At 37.9% G+C, this 21,868-nt stretch overlaps 1 protein-coding gene across 1 annotated transcript in view; it reads left to right on the top strand.

Moving 5' to 3' along the window:
- Positions 1-21,868, top strand: part of LOC126248080 (glutamate receptor-interacting protein 1) — a 535,929-nt gene that overhangs the window by 399,083 nt on the left and 114,978 nt on the right. The window contains exons 10-11 of the mRNA XM_049948737.1: positions 10,040-10,255; positions 21,713-21,838. Of these exons, the coding sequence (XP_049804694.1) occupies positions 10,040-10,255; positions 21,713-21,838 (342 nt within the window). The remainder of the gene's footprint in view (positions 1-10,039; positions 10,256-21,712; positions 21,839-21,868) is intronic.

The raw sequence follows: 21,868 nt of genomic DNA, 5'->3' as shown, positions 1-21,868 counted from the left end.
ACATTTATTTCGCTCTTTGGGCCGGCCATGGTGGCCGAGCGGTTCTAGGCACTCCAGTCCGGACATGCGCGACTGCTACGCTCGCAGGTTCGAATCCTGCCTCGGGCATGGATGTATGTGATGCCCTTAGGTTAGTTAGGTTTAAGTAGTTCTACGTTCTAGGGGACTAATGACCTCAGATGTTAAGTCCCATAGTGCTCAGAGCCATATGAACCATCTCTCTTTTGGTCAACACATATTGTACTGAATTATGGAAATTACAAAATATGTGTGATTCAGTGTTTATTATGATGTTATTAGCATCTATAAAATGTATATTATTCAAACTTTCATTGGTGATGAGCCACAGAAAGAGCAAGCAACAAATTTTCAAAGCCAAGACCAGTTAATAGCTAAGCCTCTGATCTGGTAACTCAGTTAAACCAGACACTGCCTTGAAACTCATGATTTGTCAACCCATTTCCACTGAATGCTTCTCACATGCCCATGACCTGTTAACAACAATTAGCAAATAAACTTTTTCATAACATTCACTGCAACAATTGTGTAATGCACTACACCTTCTGCACAATGGTTTGGAAACAAGTGCACTTACTGAATGCTGCAAAAGTGTGCAATTGTTCAGTGAAAATATGTTTTTATGTGAAGCTACTATAATCAGTTCATTGATTGGTGTTCATGGGGATTGTTGTGGCATCTCTTGCTTTGTATATGCTGTGACATCAGTAGCATGTTAAATGCTCAAAGATGTAAAAGCTGCACAGAATAAACTGAGTGGAAAATGAATTATTAAATAAAATATACTAATCATTAGATTATTCATTAGATCCTTTTTGTACTCACGCATAGTGACTTTATATCTTCTCTTGTTTCTGTAGTTAAAGGAGATGCCATGATAAATAAAACTAAAGTTTAACACTCTCATGCAAGTAAATGAGGGGGTTCCACTTTAACTTTTATTCATACTCCTGTACTGCATTTTGAGTGCTCTACTGAGGACTGAAATATAAAAACCGATACATCAAATCAGAAAGAAATGGGATGTTTGAAGAATGTATGAAGAAACATCAGTTTGCTGATAGATATTTAGGAATCAATCCTTATTTTGTGAAGTAGATGCCAATAGTAGATCATTTATTGTTCTTTTTTAGAAAAAATTGTGGATGAAATGCCTTTAGACTTAAACACCTAGTGTACTTTTGTTACAAGACAATCAAAAGAGATATCCACTTCCAAGTATCCACATTACAGATGAATATTTTTAGGAAATATGGGAACAAACAAGCAACAAAGTAACTTCATATAATGAAATGGAAAGACATTGCTGCAAATATGTTTTACTATTTCTGGCAACCACAGTGATTATGGTACAGAATTCACACATATAGATCCATAAATTTTAGTCATTTGACATTCTGTTTCATTCAGAAATGTTTAGATTTATAATGGATAGAACATGAGCATATTATTAATATTCTGCACTTCTGTAACAATAAAATTACCTCACTATCAGTTTTATCCTAATAATTATTCTATTATATTTAAAGTAAGGGAAAGGCAACCACTCACCTATAGTGGATCAATGCTTGGAGCACAGTAACACATAACAGAGAATTGTGTTTCATTGTCAGTGACAATGGATTTCAGCAGTCCTTCAATAGAGAATACCTCTGACAGAGCCTGAATGGTATTGGTTGAAGATATCAATATCCTCTGTACCACAGATGGAAATTTGAAGAGAGCATAGATGAGGACAAGGCAGTAGCTTCTGATAAATAGTCCTACAAAATCACTACGCAGACATGACCAAGGTTCTGATGCCCATGGCCATGGAAAATATTGTAGAGGCAGAGTTAACTGGTACTTCTGACATAAGTGGGATTTAGCCAGTATCGTTTCAATGTTTTTCTCAGTATTTTTCTATTACCAGTGCTCTTTGCATACCTGCATCTATACACATACTCCACATACTTCAACCTGGTGCAGATCCCAAACAGTCAAACATTACTAAACAGTGAGTCACACTAATGTCCTATATGTGGTCTCCTTCCCAGATAAACCACACTTTCCTACAATTCTCCCAATAAACCAACATCAACCATTCACCTTACCTACTACAGTCTCTACATGCTCCTTCCATTTCGTATTGCTTTACAATGTTATGCCTATATATTTAATTGATTCACTGTGTCAAGCAGCACACTACTAATTCTGTACTCAAAGATTACAGGTTTGTTTTTCCTATGCTTTTGCATTAACTTAAATTTTTCTACATTTAGAGCCAGCTGTCATTCATTACACTCACTAGAAATTTTGTCTAAGTCATCTTATATCCTTCTACTGACACTCAATGACAACACCTTTCCATACACTACAACATCAGCAGCAAACAACTGTGGACTGCTGATTACCCTGTCCACTGGATCATGTATGTATATAGAAAATAGCAGCCTTTCTGTCACACTTCCCCGGGCCACTCCTGATACCCTTGTCTCTGATGGACACTAGCTGTCAGGGTCAGCATACTAAGTTCTGTTACTTGATAAGTCTTCAAGCCACACCCATACCTGGGAATCTATTCTGTATGCTTGTACCTTTGTTAACTCTCATGTGAGAAAAGGTCAATCTGAGTTTTGCACAAGCAATGCTTTCTAAAACTGTGCTCATTTGTGAAAAGAGGCTTTTCCCTCTTAAGAAAATTTATTATATTCAAACTGAGACCAGGTTCAAGAATTCTACAGCAAACTGATGGTAAAGATATTGGTCTGTTCTTTTACCTTTCTTGTATACAGGCACTGTCTGCACTATTTTCCACTCACTTGGGACTTCACGCTGAGTGAGAGATTTGTCAGGGGCCAACGCTGTAGAGTACTCTTTGTAAAACCAATTTGGGATTCCATCAGTGCCTGGTGATGTATTTGCTTTCAACTCTGTGTGATGGTCAGACAGTGGTATGTTTGTATGATTCCCCTGTGTGAACAATTTCTTAAATACAAAAATTAAAACTTTGGCTTTGGTTTTGCTATCTTCTACTGCCACACCAGATTGATCAATGAGTGACTAGATAGAAGCCCTAGACACACTTAGCAATTTTCTGCAGGACCAGAATTTTCTTGGGCAAGATCTGCTGCTAAGGTATGACAATGATAGGTGTTGTAAACTGCAAACATCATCTTTCTACAGACTCAAAAATTTCTATTAACTTTTGCCCATCATCATTTGCCTGTTCTCGTTTGAACTGAGAGTGCACACGATTTCGACATGGGCACCACCTCATGTCCCAGCAGCCATCTCTTCCCCTCTCCCTCTCTCAAGAGAGACTGGTCTTGCACCTGATTCAGAAATCACTGCAAAACTTGCAGCTGCAGTTGTGCCACCTTACGGTGTGCCAGAATGTTGAAGTCATGACAGTAGGCCGTGAAGCAGGTATAGATACAAGCCAGCATGGCTCAGTCACCTCCAACTAATATTGCAAGATCTAGTTATTTCTGCACTACTGACCATAGACTTTCTCTCAATGACCTTAAAACCATCACAGGGGACTCAAATGGTTGATAAAAACAGTCAACAATTAACTTGATTTAACCTAGACCTGTTATATGTGGCCAGATAGCTTCACTATCACACTCAAATTCAACCTCAGTAGAGACAATATTGTCACATAGAAGAAGGTTTATTCAGCACTTGCACATACAAGAGTGTGGAGCGAACTGCCTACAGCTAGAACACATACAGTATATATACAGCTACAGAACATTTCAGTACAATGATTCTTGACATTTGTAGATACTTCTAGAATATACTCGAACCGAATATAGAAATTAAAATTGTACAGTCCAGGTGAGTCTTGCACTCATGACCCTTCATGCATCAGTTTAGGATCATAACCACTACACCACGATGCTACTCGGTTTCTTCTCTGACATTGCTCCCTCCTTAAGAGAACAGTGTCTTGGTGTTACTCATCCTAGTCCAAGAATGAGTCATCGGTCCTGCATACTCTGACTCCTGATGACTGATTCTCTCCCTGGCGGTGATCTTCTTAGAACTTCTTTTGCTGCTATGCTCTTTGTCACATTTCGGCTTGTTGCCTGTCGCTGGAGCTTTGTATTTACCATGGGTTGCAGGATCCTTATAAGGCTTCATTCGAAGAATGTGGACCATATCTCTGATCTTTCGTCATGTTGTGTTGGGGTTGAAATCATCAACTTCATAAGTAACATCAGACAACTGTCTTACAACCTTATAATGTCCAAAGTAGCGCCTGAGGAGTTTCTCAGAGAGACCAACCTTCCGAACAGGAGTGAAGATCCAGACGAGGTTACCAGTCTGGTAGACAACAGGGTGGTGGCTCGCGTCATACCTTCAGCAATCGTTTTCTTGAGCCTGTAGCATGCAGAGTTGAGCTAACTGCCAAGATTCCTCAGCTCTGGTTAACACCTGGCCAATGTAGTCATCATCCATGTCATCAGGATGTAACAGAAACACAGTGTCCATCGTTGTAGTCACCTCACGCCCGTGCACCAGGAAAAATGGCATAAATCCTGTGGTGTCTTGTTTGGTGGTGTTGCAGGCAAACGTTATGAAAGGTAGCACTTCATCCCAGTTGCACTGCTCAACATTGATGAACATTGATAGCATGTCAGCTAAGGTCTTATTTAGGCATTCAGTAAGCCCGTTAGTTTGCAGATGGCACGCAGTTGTCATATGATGAGTAATGTTGCACCGATGGTTTATCTCTGTCACAAGATTCGATTGAAAAACATTCCCTTGATATGTAATGAATGACCTTGGGGCACTGTGTTTTAATAATTGTCTTCCACGATAAATTTTGCTACCTTGAATGCTGTGGCTGTTTTCGTGGCTTTTGTAATGGCATAGCATGTCAGAAAATTAGTGCAAACAATAATCCATCTATTGCCACTAGCAGACATTGGAAATCATCCAAGGAGGTCAATCCCAACATGCTGGAAAGATATTTCGGCTGGTGGAATTGGTATGAGTCAGTCAGGTGGTCTCTGAGGAACTGTCTTTGTCTCCTCTGGCACACTTGACAATGCGACACATAGTAACAGACACTCCTAAATAAACCTGGCCAGAAAAATCTCTTACAGGTCCTATCATATGTCTTAATAAATCCTAAATGTTCAGCCTCAGGTGTGTCATGGAATTTCTGTAGAACATCTAAGCACATGTGTTCAGGAAACACTGGTAGCCACCTCTTTCCAAATGGATCAAAGTTTTTCTTGCAAAGTAATCCATTAACTACCTTAAATTGTCCTTTCCCATCCTCTGACCAATTTAAGGCAAGCATAATTTGAAATACCTAGGTGCCCTGCTTCTGCTCAGCAGAGAGATCCTGGAGTGCAGCGAGACAGTCACTATCTTCATCAAAGTCGTGATGGTCTTGCACAGGGTTTCTTGAGAGACAGACAGCATCTTGGTGTTTTCTTTCACTTTTGTACACTATGGTAATGTCATACTCTTGAAGTCGTAGTGCCCACCTGGTGAGTCATCCTGTTGGATCATTAAGACCTGTCAACCATCAAAGTGAATGATGGTCTGTAACAACTGTGAATGGCCTTCCGCAGAGATACTATCGAAATTTGCACATGGCCCAGATCACAGCAATACTTTCTCTTTCTGTAGTTGAGCAGTTTCTCTTGGCTTTTGTAGGTGTCCTAGAAGCACAGGCTATAACCTTCTATTTTCCATCCAAAATTTGCATCAGAACAGCACTGATCTCATACCCACTGGCATCTGTGTGTATTTCTGTAGGTGCTCTCTCATACAGACCAAGTACAGGGTCAGTCGTTAGAGGTTTTTGCAGCACATCAAAAGAATCTTGTCCAGCACCACCCCAGATAAATTTAGCATTGGCTTTTAACAATTCTTGGAGTAGCCTGGCTTAGATACAAAAGTATTTGATAAAACGACAGTAATAAGAACATAATAGAGAAGGCACTGATTGTGTCTTGCCACTAACATACTTTACATGCAAACAGAATCTCTTTGGATTTTCTGCCAGGTTTCAAAACAAAGTTTCATTGTGGAAACTACTGTAAACATCTCACATTGAAGTCCGTGCTAAATTTTGAGTTCCTGTGATAGATCAGCAATCTTAGGGATGTAGCATTCATTTAAATTTGGCATGCTTTTGTTGTTGTTTCTGCAATAGTGTTCTGACTTGTTTTGTGTACCAAAGGGGATCAGCTCCATTGCTTGTTAATTTATTTGGTGTAAATCTCTCAATTGCTGTTGATACTATTTCTTTGAATCCAAGCCACATCTGGTCTACACTTACATTGTTAATTTGGAAGGAGTGGATATTTTCTCTCAGGAACACATCAAGCAAATTTTTATCTGCTGTTTTAAATAGATTTATTTTTCATTTATTTTGTCGGAAGAATGGTATAAGATTCCCTTGAAAACCGTACATGACCTGTATTTATCCGTGCTGAGACAACTGGAAGCTGTTTTGAATGCTGAAGGGTTTCCTACACCATATTAAGAATGGTAATGTGTTGTGATTTTGATGTTTCCATTTTTTGTCAAACTCCTGTATGTTGTGAGATGTTTGGCATCAAGCAAACACTGTTTTGAGTTGTTAAATGTGCATTAGCATTCACAGTTCCAGCTCCATGTAGTGTCTTTACATAACAATGTGTCCATTGTACATAACAATGTGTCCAGTGGTTCAATGATGGATGATGCACAAGGGAGAAACTTATTATAATAATTTATTTATCCTAATACTGCACTGAATTGCTTGAAGTCCTTTGGAACCAGAAAGTTTTTAATTTTGTTGGCATGTTGCGGCATAGGCTTAATGCACTGTGCAGACAATATGTATCCCAAGCATTGGACTTCATACTGAAAGGAGATCCACTTACTTTGTGGCATATCAAATTATGAAAACAGATTCCAAATTCTGTAAGACTTCCTGTGGAGTTTTGTCTGAGACAATTCTGTCCTCAAGGTACTACATAGCATTCTGAGAAACCTGAATTAATTGTTCTAAATACTGCTTGAACAAACTCTGTGCACTTGTTAAGCCAAAGAGTAACCTTTTGTAAAGGTAGAGATCAAATGGAGTATTTGGTGCCATAAATCTCTGTGTGTCTTCATCCAAAGGGATTTGCAAGTATGCTTCTTTAATATTCAGCTCAGTGAAGTACACGACACCAGCTAATTTTGACATCAGTTCTTCTGGCTTGGGAATTGGATATGAGTCAATGACTGAGTATTAACCAGTGCTTTGAAATCTCCGCAAGTGCATAATGAGAATTCAGTTTCTGTACAACTAGAATCAGCATCACTCACTGGCTACTGGTTATGTCTTCTACATCCTCATTCTGTAAGAATATCCTGATATTGTTGCAACAGCTGATTTCACTTTCCATTCAGAATTTCAGTTTATATTTGATTCACTCCCTCATGAATGATGAAGAACAAAACACTGAAAACATTCAGTCCTAGTAAACTTGTTGCTTTACTTGAATTTACTACTATGAACACAGCCTGTACCATAAATTGTTTCTAAGAAACATCTCTTGAAAATGGTCCTTTCACTGGACTCTTCAGATTGCTGTAACAGAACAGTGAACGTTCAAAATCTGTCAGCTCCAACAAACCTAATATTTAGTATGCCAGTAGATTAATGATTGAAGCTGACAACCCTACGTCAATTTGAAACTTGATTGCCACTGTATTAACTTGAAGAGTTACAGAGACAGACATATTATTGACAATAATAATGGCATTTACATGACATTTCATCAGTGAAAGTTTTTGAGTACCTCTGGTTGAAACTGAGAAGATGCCAGGGAAGTGGTTGTGTTTATGTGGTGGCAGCATATCATAGTATTGTACCTGTTGAGCTGGTACACAACACAACTTATCTGGAAAGATATGATGAATAGCATCATAAGAATTAAGTGTAGGAGCAAACCAATTAGCCAATAAGATTATTTGAAAGTTTCATTTTAAGACTGATTATTTTGGAAAGTATCTTCTTTGAATTACATATAAGTAAGATTTAAATGGCTGTTAAACTCTTCTTGTTATCTTAAATTTTCCTAATAAATATGTTTCCTTTTAGTTACCCATGGAGTATGATAGTTTTAAAACTGAAATTTCGATTTTACATGTTTTGTTCTTTATTAAAAATAGTAGTTCATAGTAATGTTAACAACACATGTCAAATACTTTAATGATTTGAATTACTTTCATTTTTAATCTTAACAGTTTACTTAAATCATAAATTGACTAGTAAAAGTTTATACTAGTAAATAATGAAACTGCTCTAAAATGCCAAGTTTATGGGATAGTTATCACAAAATTTTCCCTGACCACAGGTTCACCATAGGAGTGTACACATCCTAAATGTGGCCCTGCAATTAAGAGATTTAATATTGTATGCTATGACCTGTATAATGACAGATTTATTGCTGATAACAATATACTCCTGAGTATTCCTCATCTGAATATCCATAGACAGGCCAACTTACTTACAGAATAATTTCTGCACAAATGTGCCACTGTAATTAAACCATTTAATAGAGCTGCATGTCATCAGGAAACGTAATGGCTGTAGGTCATATGGTTTAGCTGTTTGTGTTGTTGAGACACATAAGCAATCCAGCTTCATGGGTCCACAATTCATGGACGGACTAGTCTCTTATTGCATTATATTCTAGGAAAATTCTTCATCGAAGAAGAAGTGTTTGTTTCCCAGAAATGTGTAATAAGGATAATGTGTGCTCTCCCCTCTAGAATCTCTGTTGATCATGACAGGATTAACTGGGCGTACAACACCAAGGGCTTGAATGAAGAAAGTTTCTTTTTAAAGAGTTGGGCATACTGGCAATAGCCTCATAGTGATTTCCCTTCCTTATGAAGTTTGTTGTCAACAATCAGTCACAGGTCAAAAACAACAGGAACATTTATAAATAGGATACCAGAAGGAGAAATAACTTACACTATCCATCAGTCAGCCTTAGTGTGGCACAGAAAGGCCAAGGTATTCAGCCATAAAAATCTTTGTTTGATTGCTTTCTCAGTGGTTTATTTATTTATTCCTTACATCATGTGAAGAATATAATAGATAATAAAATTGACTTCAAACAGAAACTGACATATTAACTGTTTCACAACTCTGTCTGCTTCATAGAATTGTTAATGACTGTGTAACATTATAATGCATGTGTGTGTGTGTGTGTGTGTGTGTGTGTGTGCGAGAGAGAGAGAGAGAGAGAGAGAGAGAGAGAGAGAGAGAGAGAGAGAGAGAGAGAGAGAATTGTATGCATGGTCAGAGCTATGCTTACATCATCATACGGCAAAAAAAAAAAAAAAAAAAAACCTGTAAGACAATCACACAAATAGTCAATATATTTATATTTTTTAATGAGGGAGTGTCATATAATTGGAAACTAACTGACATGTTTTACAATATAATGAGACATACCAAAAGACAGTCATGTAAATAGTCAACATGTTTATATATTTTTACTGAGGGAGTGTCTTATAATTAGAAACTAACTGAAATATTTTACAACATAATGAGACATTCCAATTATGATCCATGGAACATGCAAATTACTAATGTATTGACTAACACAAGCAAATAAAGTCTAATTTTACATATGTTGTTCTCAGTCATATGAAGTAAGGAATGTAAAAATAAAAAAAAAAAGAATTACAGGAAAACTATATGAAGAAATCTGAGAAACAGAAAGTGTATTGGTTGACACCTCCTCATAAAATAATCTTAACATGGGAATAGGGAAGCAGGCAAGCAGAACTATTAGGCCACAGGGATATGAGTGTACTGAAATTTCTGTTACAGTGACATGATCTTGAAGGCATGGAAGCCTTTGTCAGCTACAATATTTTAATATCTAACTTTAATATGTCTCACTGTTAATATTTTATAATGGTTTCTACTATCTAGCATTAAGTCTCCTTGCAGAAAAATAAGTACTCTATTTGTTTAAAAGTATATACAAAATCTTCCTGTAATCATACTGTTCTTTTGCAGCTTCAAAAAATCGCCTCCCAGGAGATTCTTTACTCATATCTGATATTCGAAGAGGTTCAGTTGCACACAGGACAGGCACGTTACAGCCTGGTGATCATCTTCTGGCAATAGATGGTGTTTCTTTGGAGCATTATACACTAGAGGAAACACAAAACATACTAAAAAATTCAGCTGACATAGTAACTTTACGTATCAAGAAATCTGACTGTGTAAAAGGTAATTAAAAGGAGTCACATACCTGATTACAGTGATCATAGCAAAACTGAAGAAGGAAATGCCTACTTATAGTGGTGGAGCCTTGTTTCTAATTACTGATAACTAACTACACTTGTATATTTTAGTGAGTGGAATGAACAATTCATACACAAGTTTCATTTATTAAGGAAATAACAATGCTCTTCAAACAAGAAGTACATGTTTTTAGTTATTGAGGTTTCCTTTTGACATGTTTCCTTTCTGAAATTATGGACTGATTTGGTTTTCCTACAAGACCTTCTCTTTCTCTCAGTGTGACACAATTATCATAATATGTCTGATATTTCCTCAAGAATATTGCTCTACATTTTCTGACCAGTTACAGATAACATTGGCAGATGCATTATATCCTGTTACTATGAAGCATATAAATTCTTACAGGTAAAATTAGATTTTTGTTTACTACAAAATATTAATAGCAACATCTTGCTTGAAGAGAAGGGCAGAATTTAAATAACAACTTTGAATAACTTCATTATATTCATAATTTATTTCCAGTCATGACCATGAAGTGGTTCACTAGACTTGTGTCAGTCTCATAAATATTGAAATAATATTAAAAATAATCTCTCAATCACCCTTCACAGTTTTAGTAAGCAGCTGAACACTGTAAATTACTGGAAGCCTTCTTATGTTCAACATCTCATAAAAATGCATTTAACTCCATGTTAAGATATTAATCACATCTTTAAATATGGTGCTGAGTCATTGACAGGCACACAAAAAAGAACAAAAACTTTGCTAGCTTTCAGACAAATTCTTTAATGTGCTAGAGTACACACACACATGCACACACACAATCACTGAGAAGCTGATCAGGCCTTTGCTTTAGTAACAGATATATTGTGAAGACTATAGATTTTCTTGAATTTTCACATTCATTATCTAATGTACTCATGTATGGAACAAATTAGACTACCTTTACACGCTTTGCTGGACTAATACGTAGGTTTATTAAGACAGAAAATATTCTGTGTGTTGCTGTTGTTGTTGTCTTCATTCTAAACACTGGTTTGTTGCAGTTCTTCATTCTAGTCTTTCCTGTGAAAGCATCTTCATCCCTTCATAACTATTGCAACCTACATCCACTTAAACTTCCTTATTGGAGTCAAGCTTTGGTTTTTCACTATGATTCTTACTCCCCTCCAACTCATTTTACTCTATTACAAAATAGACAATTCCATGAAGCCTCAGGGTGTGTCCTATTTGACAGCCAGTGATCCCTACAGTGCAAATGCACACGAAGCTTGAACTCTTACAGGAAATAGTGAGATGCTGTGGTAATGAGGTTCATGAGGAGGGACACTACATCAGTAGTGTGTAGTATAAGTTGAGAATTTGGGTCTGAGGGGAGGTAAGCTTGGATAGACCATGCAGCTGGATGCTGCCTGAGGAAAAAAACACCTGCACTGTTGGTTGTGATGTACAATAGCTATCACATTTGCATGAATGATGAATGTTCTCACTGTTTAAACTGGTCTGCTAAAATATGCATTTTCTCAGTTGTAGATGTATGGTATTATAATTTGTGGAATTTGATTATGTGCACTTTGAGGTAGGTCTTGAATGTAGAGTAGGTGATGGACTTTTCTGAGGCTAGTCAAAAATTCCCATTATTTGAATTAGATTGACTGGTTTGGGTATGGAGATTTTAGATGCACTCTGAAAAAAGAGCAAGTATAATAAATTCCAGTTATTTCTTCTGCTTGCACTACAGTGATCTGAAACTTTAATAATTCAGCACCACCTCTGTAAAATTCCATTTCTGAGTATTGTTTCGCACTAGTGAGAATACTTCTCATCTTGCCCACAATAAAGACAAGATGTACTGTTGATATTTGTCACATACCTTGTGCACTAATAACTTGTGGGACACGTGAGCAGTGTAGGGCTCTCAGTCAACTGTACACTGGGCAGAAGTCAGGGAAATTAAATGGAAGATGTAGTAACTGATTAATTGTTAACCTCTTAACATAAAATCCCAAGTTATCTTGTTTTTATTATTTTGGTGTATACTTAAAATCCCAAGTATACTCAAGCAGCTTAAAAACAGACCTTCAATAACTTAATAAAACCCTGTTTATGTCCATTTCAGCACTGATGGTTAAGTGTTTGACCACTAGAGAGCATCTTGTCCTACATTTGTAGCTTGGCTGTTGTGTTTTGGTTGACAAAACAATTCATGCTTTCAGCGTCTCTCCTGTATTGTTGTTTAGGTTGATCTTTCAAAAAAGGATGGCTGTAGTGATTGTTTAGTGAATTGAACAGCTCAGAAAGTGAAGAAGAATATGACATCACTTCATCAGAGACTGAAAGTGATGACAGTTCATCAGCTGAGTGACAAGTGCTCGCCAGTGGTACGAGACAAATACATCCACCGTGCATCAGTAAGCTCCTCCAAAATTTATGTTCACAGAAAACTGTTGTGAAACACATGGTTAGACTTCATAACTACACAGAAACTAAAAAATGGCTTCAAATTTCATGATATTTTAGACAAAGTCCAGTGTACGAGTATACTTGGGATTTTATTATTGGTGATCTTCAAAATTTTTTAACTCATTATTTTGCACTTTAAAGGCTATCTTTATACACCTAAATACATGCATTATAGGATGTTTGTCATTAATAAAAAATATTGTTTCTTGGGATATTATTTGAAAAAAAATCAATATGTTAAGGGGTTAATACTCTTTGGTGACAGAGGTGGTAACTGTTGGACTACCAACTGTTGAATTATTTGTTACTGCAACTGTTTCATTATTTGCTAGTAACATTATTGTAGGTGGTTGTTGTGTCACTTGCTTCATTACAGCAAGATGGATGATTTCATACTCTATAATAACACGTGAATTTATAAATTATTAATGATTTGGTAGTAGAGGGACTTTTGATATATGGAATCCCCTGAAAAATTTCAACAAATATCGATTTTCTTGAATTTTCAGCCTTTACACAATAAGAAGATTGACTAAAATGAAGATGAAGCTTGTTTGGTGTGGATTAGTTTTGAATCAGGTGGAGGGTTAAGTGGAGGCAGTGAAATACTGTGGGTTCAGGCTGCAGTGGCTGTGGCTGGTGAGACTCACTGATCTCATCAGTAATAGGTGAAACTGACTGGAATCCTTCTCAGACTGGCAGTCTGTGGGTGGGACAGGTAGTGAAATGATTTCACCAGACATGTACCTGAGGAAACACATGGAGTAGTGATATGATGATATCAGCTGACCAATAGGAAGATGGAAGTCTGCTGGTGGCCTAGAGACAATGTTGAACACATACCTGTGTAGGTTTGATGCATAACAGAGGTAGCTTTGGGATGCTGATCCACCATGAATGTTCTGAAATGAATTGCAGCTGGTTCTCAGTTTACTGCATGGTACTAGAGTTTGTATGGGTGGTGCTGGTTGCTCCTGTAGATAATATGGTCCAGTTCTAACATTTGCTGGGCAATAAGCCATCAGAAACTTGGCTTAGCAAATATTTACTAGCTGTAGAGGAAGTGTGGAACCACAAACCTGAGGCAATGCTACAAGAGCAGCTTCTAAACAATTTGGTCATTAACCTTAGTGCATAGCAACAGCCAGAACAGTCTTACTGAGACAGTAAAGGTGAAACAGCAACTGTGAAGAGTTTGGAAAGAATTTGAGTGCATAGTTCATAAATGACGTACAGGTGCAACCACAAAATCGCAGGGCATTGGTGGCAAGAGTGCTTCCTGTTTTTACATTCAGTTGCTTGTAACAGCAATGATGAACAGACAAATAGATGCCAGTGATGTTGCTTTACCACTGCTAATAGAAGCTGGTAATGTTCCATCAAATGAGCACTGAGAACTGTATGTGATATATTTGGCTGGGACTGAAAACTCCTTTCATTAATTCTTAGCATCTGGCTTAATTTGAGTGATGTGAGCTGTAACCTCCTTGCCAGTCTGTCAATCTTGTAACAGCACCTTTACCATAGTAAGAAATCTTCTAACCCTCTGTAATGGGGCAACAGTTTTTTAGAGATTCCTTAGTAAACTTCTGGAAATTCTTAATGTAGACAACATCACCCACTCAGTAAGAATTTGGCCAGTGCTGCTGGTTGTAACACATAACTTCCACCCTTTCGGAATCCTGGAAATTTCTCCTGGCCAATTTCCTCTGTACAGCAACCAGTTGAGGACTTTTCCCTTCAAGCAATGGATCCTCGATTGTCTACAAGTTGCATAGTGGAGTTGCCACCTGATAACCCAGAAGTAACTTGGATGGCATTGATCCAAGGGCCACGTGATATGTGGTATTAAATGCCATAGTCAATCAAGGTAGAGAACAGTCCCAGTTACTTTGATCTTTATGATGGTAGGTAGGTAGTGCAGATCTCAGATTGCAGTTAAGGTGCTCAGTGTAAGAGGGGTTAGGATAGTATGGGGTTATGGTTGTGTTGCACCCCTATCTGTAAACAAATTTGTCTAATTGCCTTGGCAGTAAAACAGCTCTTACTATCAGTAATGATGCATTTCAGCAGTCTGGGTGTCTGGCAGGTTGTCACCCCTCCAGTGGGTAACAACCATATGAATCTGATACAGGCATCAATACAAACGAAAATATACTTGTTCTCATCCCTAGATTTTGGCAGGGGACCCACAAAACCAATATAGATGCATTGAAATGTCTTATCAACGTGTTTTGAAGCCAAGTACCTGAGGTTGGTATTCTGAGCATGTTCACTCAGAGCACATACTTGACCATTGGCTACCATCTTGCAAATCTCTGTGTCTGTTTTCAGCTGTCATAAAAACTCCCAGATCTTCTCCTGTGTTTCGTACGTCCCAAAATTCTCACCCACACCTTACAACACAGCACCTGATCTTTCATTAAATAAGGGATGACATACTCATCATTCTCAGTCCTCTGTTTTATGACGCTCAAATGTTCATCCTGATCTTGAAATTCTCCAATATCTCTGAAGAGACTAGGGATCTGAATCAAGATGCAACTAATTTGATCTACATGTTCCTGTTCACCCTCTGGAGGATGATGCATTGGACTATCATCTTTCTGTTCATACATGTGGCTTAAACCATCAGCCAACACATCTCAGAGACCTTGACATTGCGGACCTCAAATCTAAATGTGAGAATCCTGGTAGCCCACCTCACAATTCATCCTGTCTCTGGGGTCTAGCGAGTACCCAGCTCAGTGCTTAACTGTCTGTTTCCAGGATAGATTTCTTGTGTTCCAAATAGTACTTAAATTTGAGAATCCCAAGCAAAACAGTGTGCACTTCTGGCTCATATATGGATTACTTCCTCTCTATCTCATTTAACCCCTGTGAGGCATAAGTAAAGCCCTCTGCTCCCCTTCTTTTTCTTGTAACAGAATCCCATTAAGTTCTTCTTCAAAGGTATCAGTTTGTAAAATAAATTCTTTATTAAAATCTGGTAGATCTAACACTGGCACAGACTGTAAAGCTTGTTTAAGCACTAAGAATGCAGCCTCCTGAGAAGACTGTCAAGTAAATTTACACTGCTGTGAGTATAGTTCATCCAGAGGAGCTGCTTTCTCGGCAAGCCTCTCAGTGAACTTACAGAAGAAATTTGCTATCCCAACAAACTGAGCAACCTGTTTAACAATCATGGACAAGGCACTTATTTTATAACCTCCACTCAGTCAGGATTGATGCAGATCCCCTCTCCTGACACAATATGTGCCACAAATGTCATTGAAGGAGAGGCAAAAACTATGTTCTCAGTATTTACAGCAAGCCCTGCTTTCTATAACTGCCTGAACACTTCCTCCAGATGTGCCAGGTGCTCCTGAATCAAGTTACTGTGTACCACTAAGTTGTCTAAATAGTGGTACACAAACTTGAATGTCACATCAGAAAATACAACATCCATCAATTGTGACAGGACAGCAGCCCCTGTTGCCAGCTCAAAGGGTAAACACAGTGACTGGCTTGGATTGTTCATCTAAAGGTATTTGGTTGCAAGCTTTGTGGTAAAAACCAGTGCCCTTCAGAACCACCCAGATTATCAGTGAAGGTCTGGTGAAGGTACCAACATTAATACCACCTTTTCATTTAATTCACAATCAGTAGTGGATTATTGCCTTAACTGGAATAACACCAAACATGAATAACACTAATGCACTGGAATGTGGTTCACTAAGTGAATGCCATACTTGAGCATGTGGGTGACCCCCAGTTTCTTTGTTAGCACATCTGGAAATAGGGAGCTTTGATTTTGTTCTTAACCATGGCATCACCCTCACCATGTTGGCAGAGCTTGAACAGAGTTCTCAGTTGAAATTTGAAATAAAATCTCTTCCCAATCTGGAGTTAAGCCCATGTGCACACCACTCAATCCACAGTCCTCCCACCTCTGACCTGGCTGTCACACCACACTCCAGCTGCTGCCACACTCTGTACCACATGCTGGCACCATATGACCTTGTCACACCATCGGGCAGCACAGACAATGAACTCCATCCTTATTGGAGGAGAAAGATATACCGTAAAATAGGCAGCACCAGTGCTGACACAGCACACACCATTAGTTTAAATGATTTGTTGATGTTCAGGAAATGCTTTAATAAAAGCATCTCTTTAAAATAACTGTAGGAGCATTGAGGAGCACAGGTGTTTTATTTGTGGGACTGCCTTCCTTACTGCCAATGTCATCATTGACAATTTCACAATCTTCTTTTACATTGTAGCTTTACTTCACAATTTCACAGAACTTATATGTGAGCCTTTTTTGTGTCTCATTGCTGCTCTTACAAGACCACAGATTATTTTTGCTTGACTGTGATTTGCATATTTCATTTGTACAGGTTTCACAATTACTGTCTCTAACTGCTTCCTAATAATTCTTGTTACAGTATTTGTAGCTGAACTTCTAGTTTTGATAGAGCTTACAGTTTTTGACATGATAGCCTGATTCATCCACAGTGACCCATTTGTTACAGATAATTTTTCACTGGCACAATTAACTATTAGATACTTTCTCCCACAAATATTATCACTGTTTAACCAGTGATAAAATTCAGATCATGCAGAATTGTCTCTAATTTCAAATGTTGCATCTGATTCGCGGAACTTCACTACATGTAGAAAGTTGTTGCGTACAGGTATACGAGAAATGTATTAATTCTCAGAAACTATTAAAAATAAATCATATGTCTTCAGGAACAACTGTCAATGTTTCTGTGCTTTGACAAACTTTGATCTTTGAGTTGTGTGTAAATGCAACCACTGTGCCAGCTATAGTGGCTGAACAACCGCACGATGGCTATGGTCGCAGGTTTGAATCCTGCCTCAGGCATGGACGTTTTTGATGTCCTTAGGATAGTTAGGTTTGCAACCACTGTTATTGGACCAGTATCATTTGTCATTGCTTGTAGAACAAAGAAAATAGATTTTTCAGAGTAATATAGAACCTAGTATTTCTTCATATGTATTCATTTCTTCTTCTATGGTGATCATGTATTTTTTAATAATCCATTGTATATATTACGGTAATTGGGTGGTTGTTAGGCTATATGTCCAATACCCCCCTTCCTGCTCCCACCTCCCACATCCTCCCCCATCCATAAACTATGAGCATTACTGAGGTGAGTGGCTTGGATGCTTTATGATATAGATAGCAATACTGTCATAGAGCTATCTGTGGGGAGGCCAGGAAAACATAAGGTCCCTGAAGAGAGACAGCAGCTTTTTCAATAGTTGTAGGGGCACCAATATGGATGATTGACTGGTCTAGTCTTGTAACATAGCCAAAACGGCCTTGCTATATTAGTACTGAAAGCAAGGAAAAATTACAGCCATTGTATTTCCAGAGGACATGCAGCTATACTAGATGGCTTCATGCTGATAGCACCCTCTTGGGAAAAATATTCCAGATATAAAATAGTCCCTTATTAGAATATCCAGATGGAGACTAATGAGGAGGATGTTGTCATCAGGAGAAAAAAAAGTGGCATTCTACATGTCAGACATGGGATGTTAGATCCTGTAACTGGGTAGGTAGGTTACAGAATTTAAAAAGAGAAATGGATAGGGTGAAATAAGATATAGGGGCATCAGTGAAGTGTGTCAGCTAGAACAACTAGACTTCTGGTCATGTGAATATAAGTTTATCAACACAAAATCAAGTAGGGGCAGTGCAGGATTGAAAATATGGGTAATCCATTACAAACAGCATAGTGAATGCATTATTATAGCCAAGATGTAAACAAAGACAACACCCACTATAGTAGTACAAGTTTATATGGTGAGTAGCTCCATGGATGATGAAGATATATTTGAGGAGATAAAAGAAATTATTCAAATTGTTAAGGGAAACAAAAGTTAAATGTAATGTGTGATTGGAATTTGATAGTAGAAAAAGGAGTAGAAGGAGAAATAGGAGAACATGGACTAGGGGAGAGGACTGATAGGGGAAACTGCCTGGTAGAATGTTGCACAGAGCATGATTTAATTCTTGCTAATAGTTGACTGAAGTATCATGGAAGAAGGTTATATAAGTGGAAGAGACCTAGAGACACTGGAAGCCTTCAGATAGATTATATAGTGGTAAACAGAAACTCTGAAACCAGATTTTAAACTGCAAAATGTTTCCAGGGATGCATGGGGACTCTGACTGTAATTTATTGCTTACGAATTGCAGATTAAAACTGGAGAAACTGTAGGAATGTAGGACCTGGATAAATTGAAAGGATCACTGATAGTGAAATATTTCAGAGAGCATTAGGTGAGGACTGTCTGAAACAGCAGAAAGAAATGCGGCAAAAGCAGACTGGGTATGTTTGAGTGATGAAATACTAAAGGTGACAGAAGGTCAAATAGGCAAAAATTATAAAGGACCATTGGAAATCTTTGGACAACACAAAATGCAGCAAATGAAGGGTACACAGGTGTCTAAAAAATTAGGTTGACCAGAAGTGCAAAATGGCAAAGCAGGATTGGCTAGAATAGAAATGAAAGGCTGTAGAAGCTTGCATGACTTACAGAAAGATAGTTGCCACCTATAGTAAAATTAAAGAAACCTTTGGTGAAAAGAGAGGCAACTGTGTGTATACTAAAAGCACAGATGGCAAGCCAGTACAAAACAAAGAAGGGAAGGCTGAAAGGTGGAATGGATACATAGAAAAGTTATAGAAAGAAAGGAAATGTGAAGACAATGTTATAGAAATAGAAGAGGAAGTAGATGAAGATGGTATGAGAAATATGATACAGTGAGAAGTGTTTGACAGAGGACTGAAACACCTAAATCAAAACCAGACCCCTTGTGTATACAACATTCCTTTAGAATTATTAAGATCGTTGAGAGAGCCATTTTGACACTGTTCTGTATCATATTCCAGATATATAGGGTGAACATTAATAAAACCTACTAACTGCAGGGACAGATTCCTGACTGGAAATGAAGGAAGAAAGGTCCTGTGAGCATGTGTCCAGAAGTGCATAGATGCCACGTTAGATGGCTCTGACGCTGGCCAGTGAAAGTTTCTCTGACTACATGCCATGTCTCCTTCTGTGTTGTAGCCTGTGGAACTGACACACTGTACTGTAGGCATCAGAAATGGTCCAATATTCATTTTGGGAACAAGCTGACATAGTCGTACTTTGACTTACATTATGTTGGTAGACCAGTTCCCTGGAGCTCGTACTAGGGTTTGTCTCAACATCCTGTTGAACCTGGTCCTCCAAATGTGCTGCATGCTCAGTCCAGCACCTCCCTGCACATTTGTCTGTCTGAAAGGACCCATGGTCACACAAATGCCCAGAAAGGGCTTGAAATGCTATGTGATGCAGTTGATGTCTGTCAGGGTACTTGTTTTGGTATAGCTGTGCTGCCTCTTGACCATTTCCATCTACTTGGTCATACACAAAGACAGTCTTGGTTTGTTCCTGACAGGAATACTGGATAATTCTGCTGATTACAGGATGATGCATCAATCATACAGCCTTCAATACATAAGGAACACAGAGCATGTCATCAGAGGAAGTTTAATTCATCAGTGTCATCTACCGTTGCAACAGTGCATTTCCATACACAAGTTCATAGGACCTTTTTGGCTCCATTTCCAGTCAGAAATCTGTCACTGCATTCTGTCAGTTCTATTAATGGTCACCCTGTATAGAACAAGCAAAATATCCTTTTACTTCAAGAAGAATGTAATAATGCATATTCCAAAGAAATCAGGTGCTGGCAGGTGCAAATATTATTGAAGCAGCAGTTTAATAAGTCGGGGTTGCAAATTACTGGCTATAATAATTTACAGAAGAATTGAAAAACTGGTAAAAGTGGACATCAGATAAGGAGAGAATTGAAGCTTTTGAAATGTGGTGATGCAGAAAAATGTTAGAGATGATATCAGTAGATCAAATGACTAATGAGGAGGTGCATAACTGATTGGTAAGGAATGAAATTTGTGGCACAACTTGAGAAAAAGAAGGGACCAATTGATCAGACACATCCTGAGGCATCAATGAACTGTCAACTTGGTAGTGTGAGAGAGTTATGGATGTGGGAGTTAAGACTGTAGAGGGCGACCACGATTTGAGTATAGTAATCAGGTTCAAATGTCTATAAGCTGCAGTAGTTATGCAGAGGTGAAGGGCCTTGCACAGAAAAGACTAGTTTAGAGAGATGCATGGAGCCAGTTTTTAGACTGATGACCATGACAACATGTACACCTAATTCTGGATTTACACATTACTAAATGTATTGGACTTTCCATTCTAAAGATAAAATAATATTTCAGGCACAGCTAAAGGTGTGAATGTTGACATCCCTTTACAGAGATATGAAGGATAAGATGTTTATAGCTTTTTTATTGTAAGGATTTCGATTGCCTACAGTTTTATATTGCTTGCCTAAAGTTTTATTTGCAGTAGCAGATTGTTGCTCTAGATTGAAATTTCTGTACTACCACTTTTTTAATAGTTTTGGTATATTTTTTGCTATGTTTCTGATTCAAATTAAAGTTTATTGTTGCTGCATTTTGTTGATTATTTTTTTATTGCATTGACAGTATGAGTACTTCAAAACTCTTTCTCACCTTCAGACTGCATTAGACAGAAAACATTGTAACTGTATATAAGGCCACCTGAAAAGAAAGCTGTTGCTCTTAAAATGTTGAAGCATCTGTTAATGCTGATTGTTCATAATAATTAGTGTTTAAGAACTCTAGTATTTTGTATTTGTTGCTTACAGGAATTTTTATTACGAATCAGATCTAGCATCAATTACATTAAATTATGTAAACACAGTAATTTTCTGTAATGACATTAAACTAATGGGATTCAGATCATGTTTCCTGTTAGATAAAATGTTTCCTGTTAGATAAAACAGTTTTTATTATTATGGATCTTATGTCTATTATGTGTGGTACAGTTCAGAAAGAGAATAATGATTGTTGTCAGATATTGCAGACATCAAGAGCGTTGTTTACACTGTTGAGTTAGTGAGACATGGAGGACCTCTTGGAATAACTATAGCTGGCAGTGAAGAGCCGCTTGATCCAATAACAATATCTGCCCTTAGTGCTGGTGAGTGAAAACACAGTTCCTGATTTCCTT

Source organism: Schistocerca nitens, chromosome 3 (genome assembly GCF_023898315.1).
Source record: "Schistocerca nitens isolate TAMUIC-IGC-003100 chromosome 3, iqSchNite1.1, whole genome shotgun sequence".
NCBI classification, from domain to species: Eukaryota; Metazoa; Arthropoda; class Insecta; order Orthoptera; family Acrididae; genus Schistocerca; species Schistocerca nitens.
The sequence above is the reverse complement of the archived record's forward strand: the minus strand, read 5'-3'. Positions and strand labels throughout refer to the sequence as shown.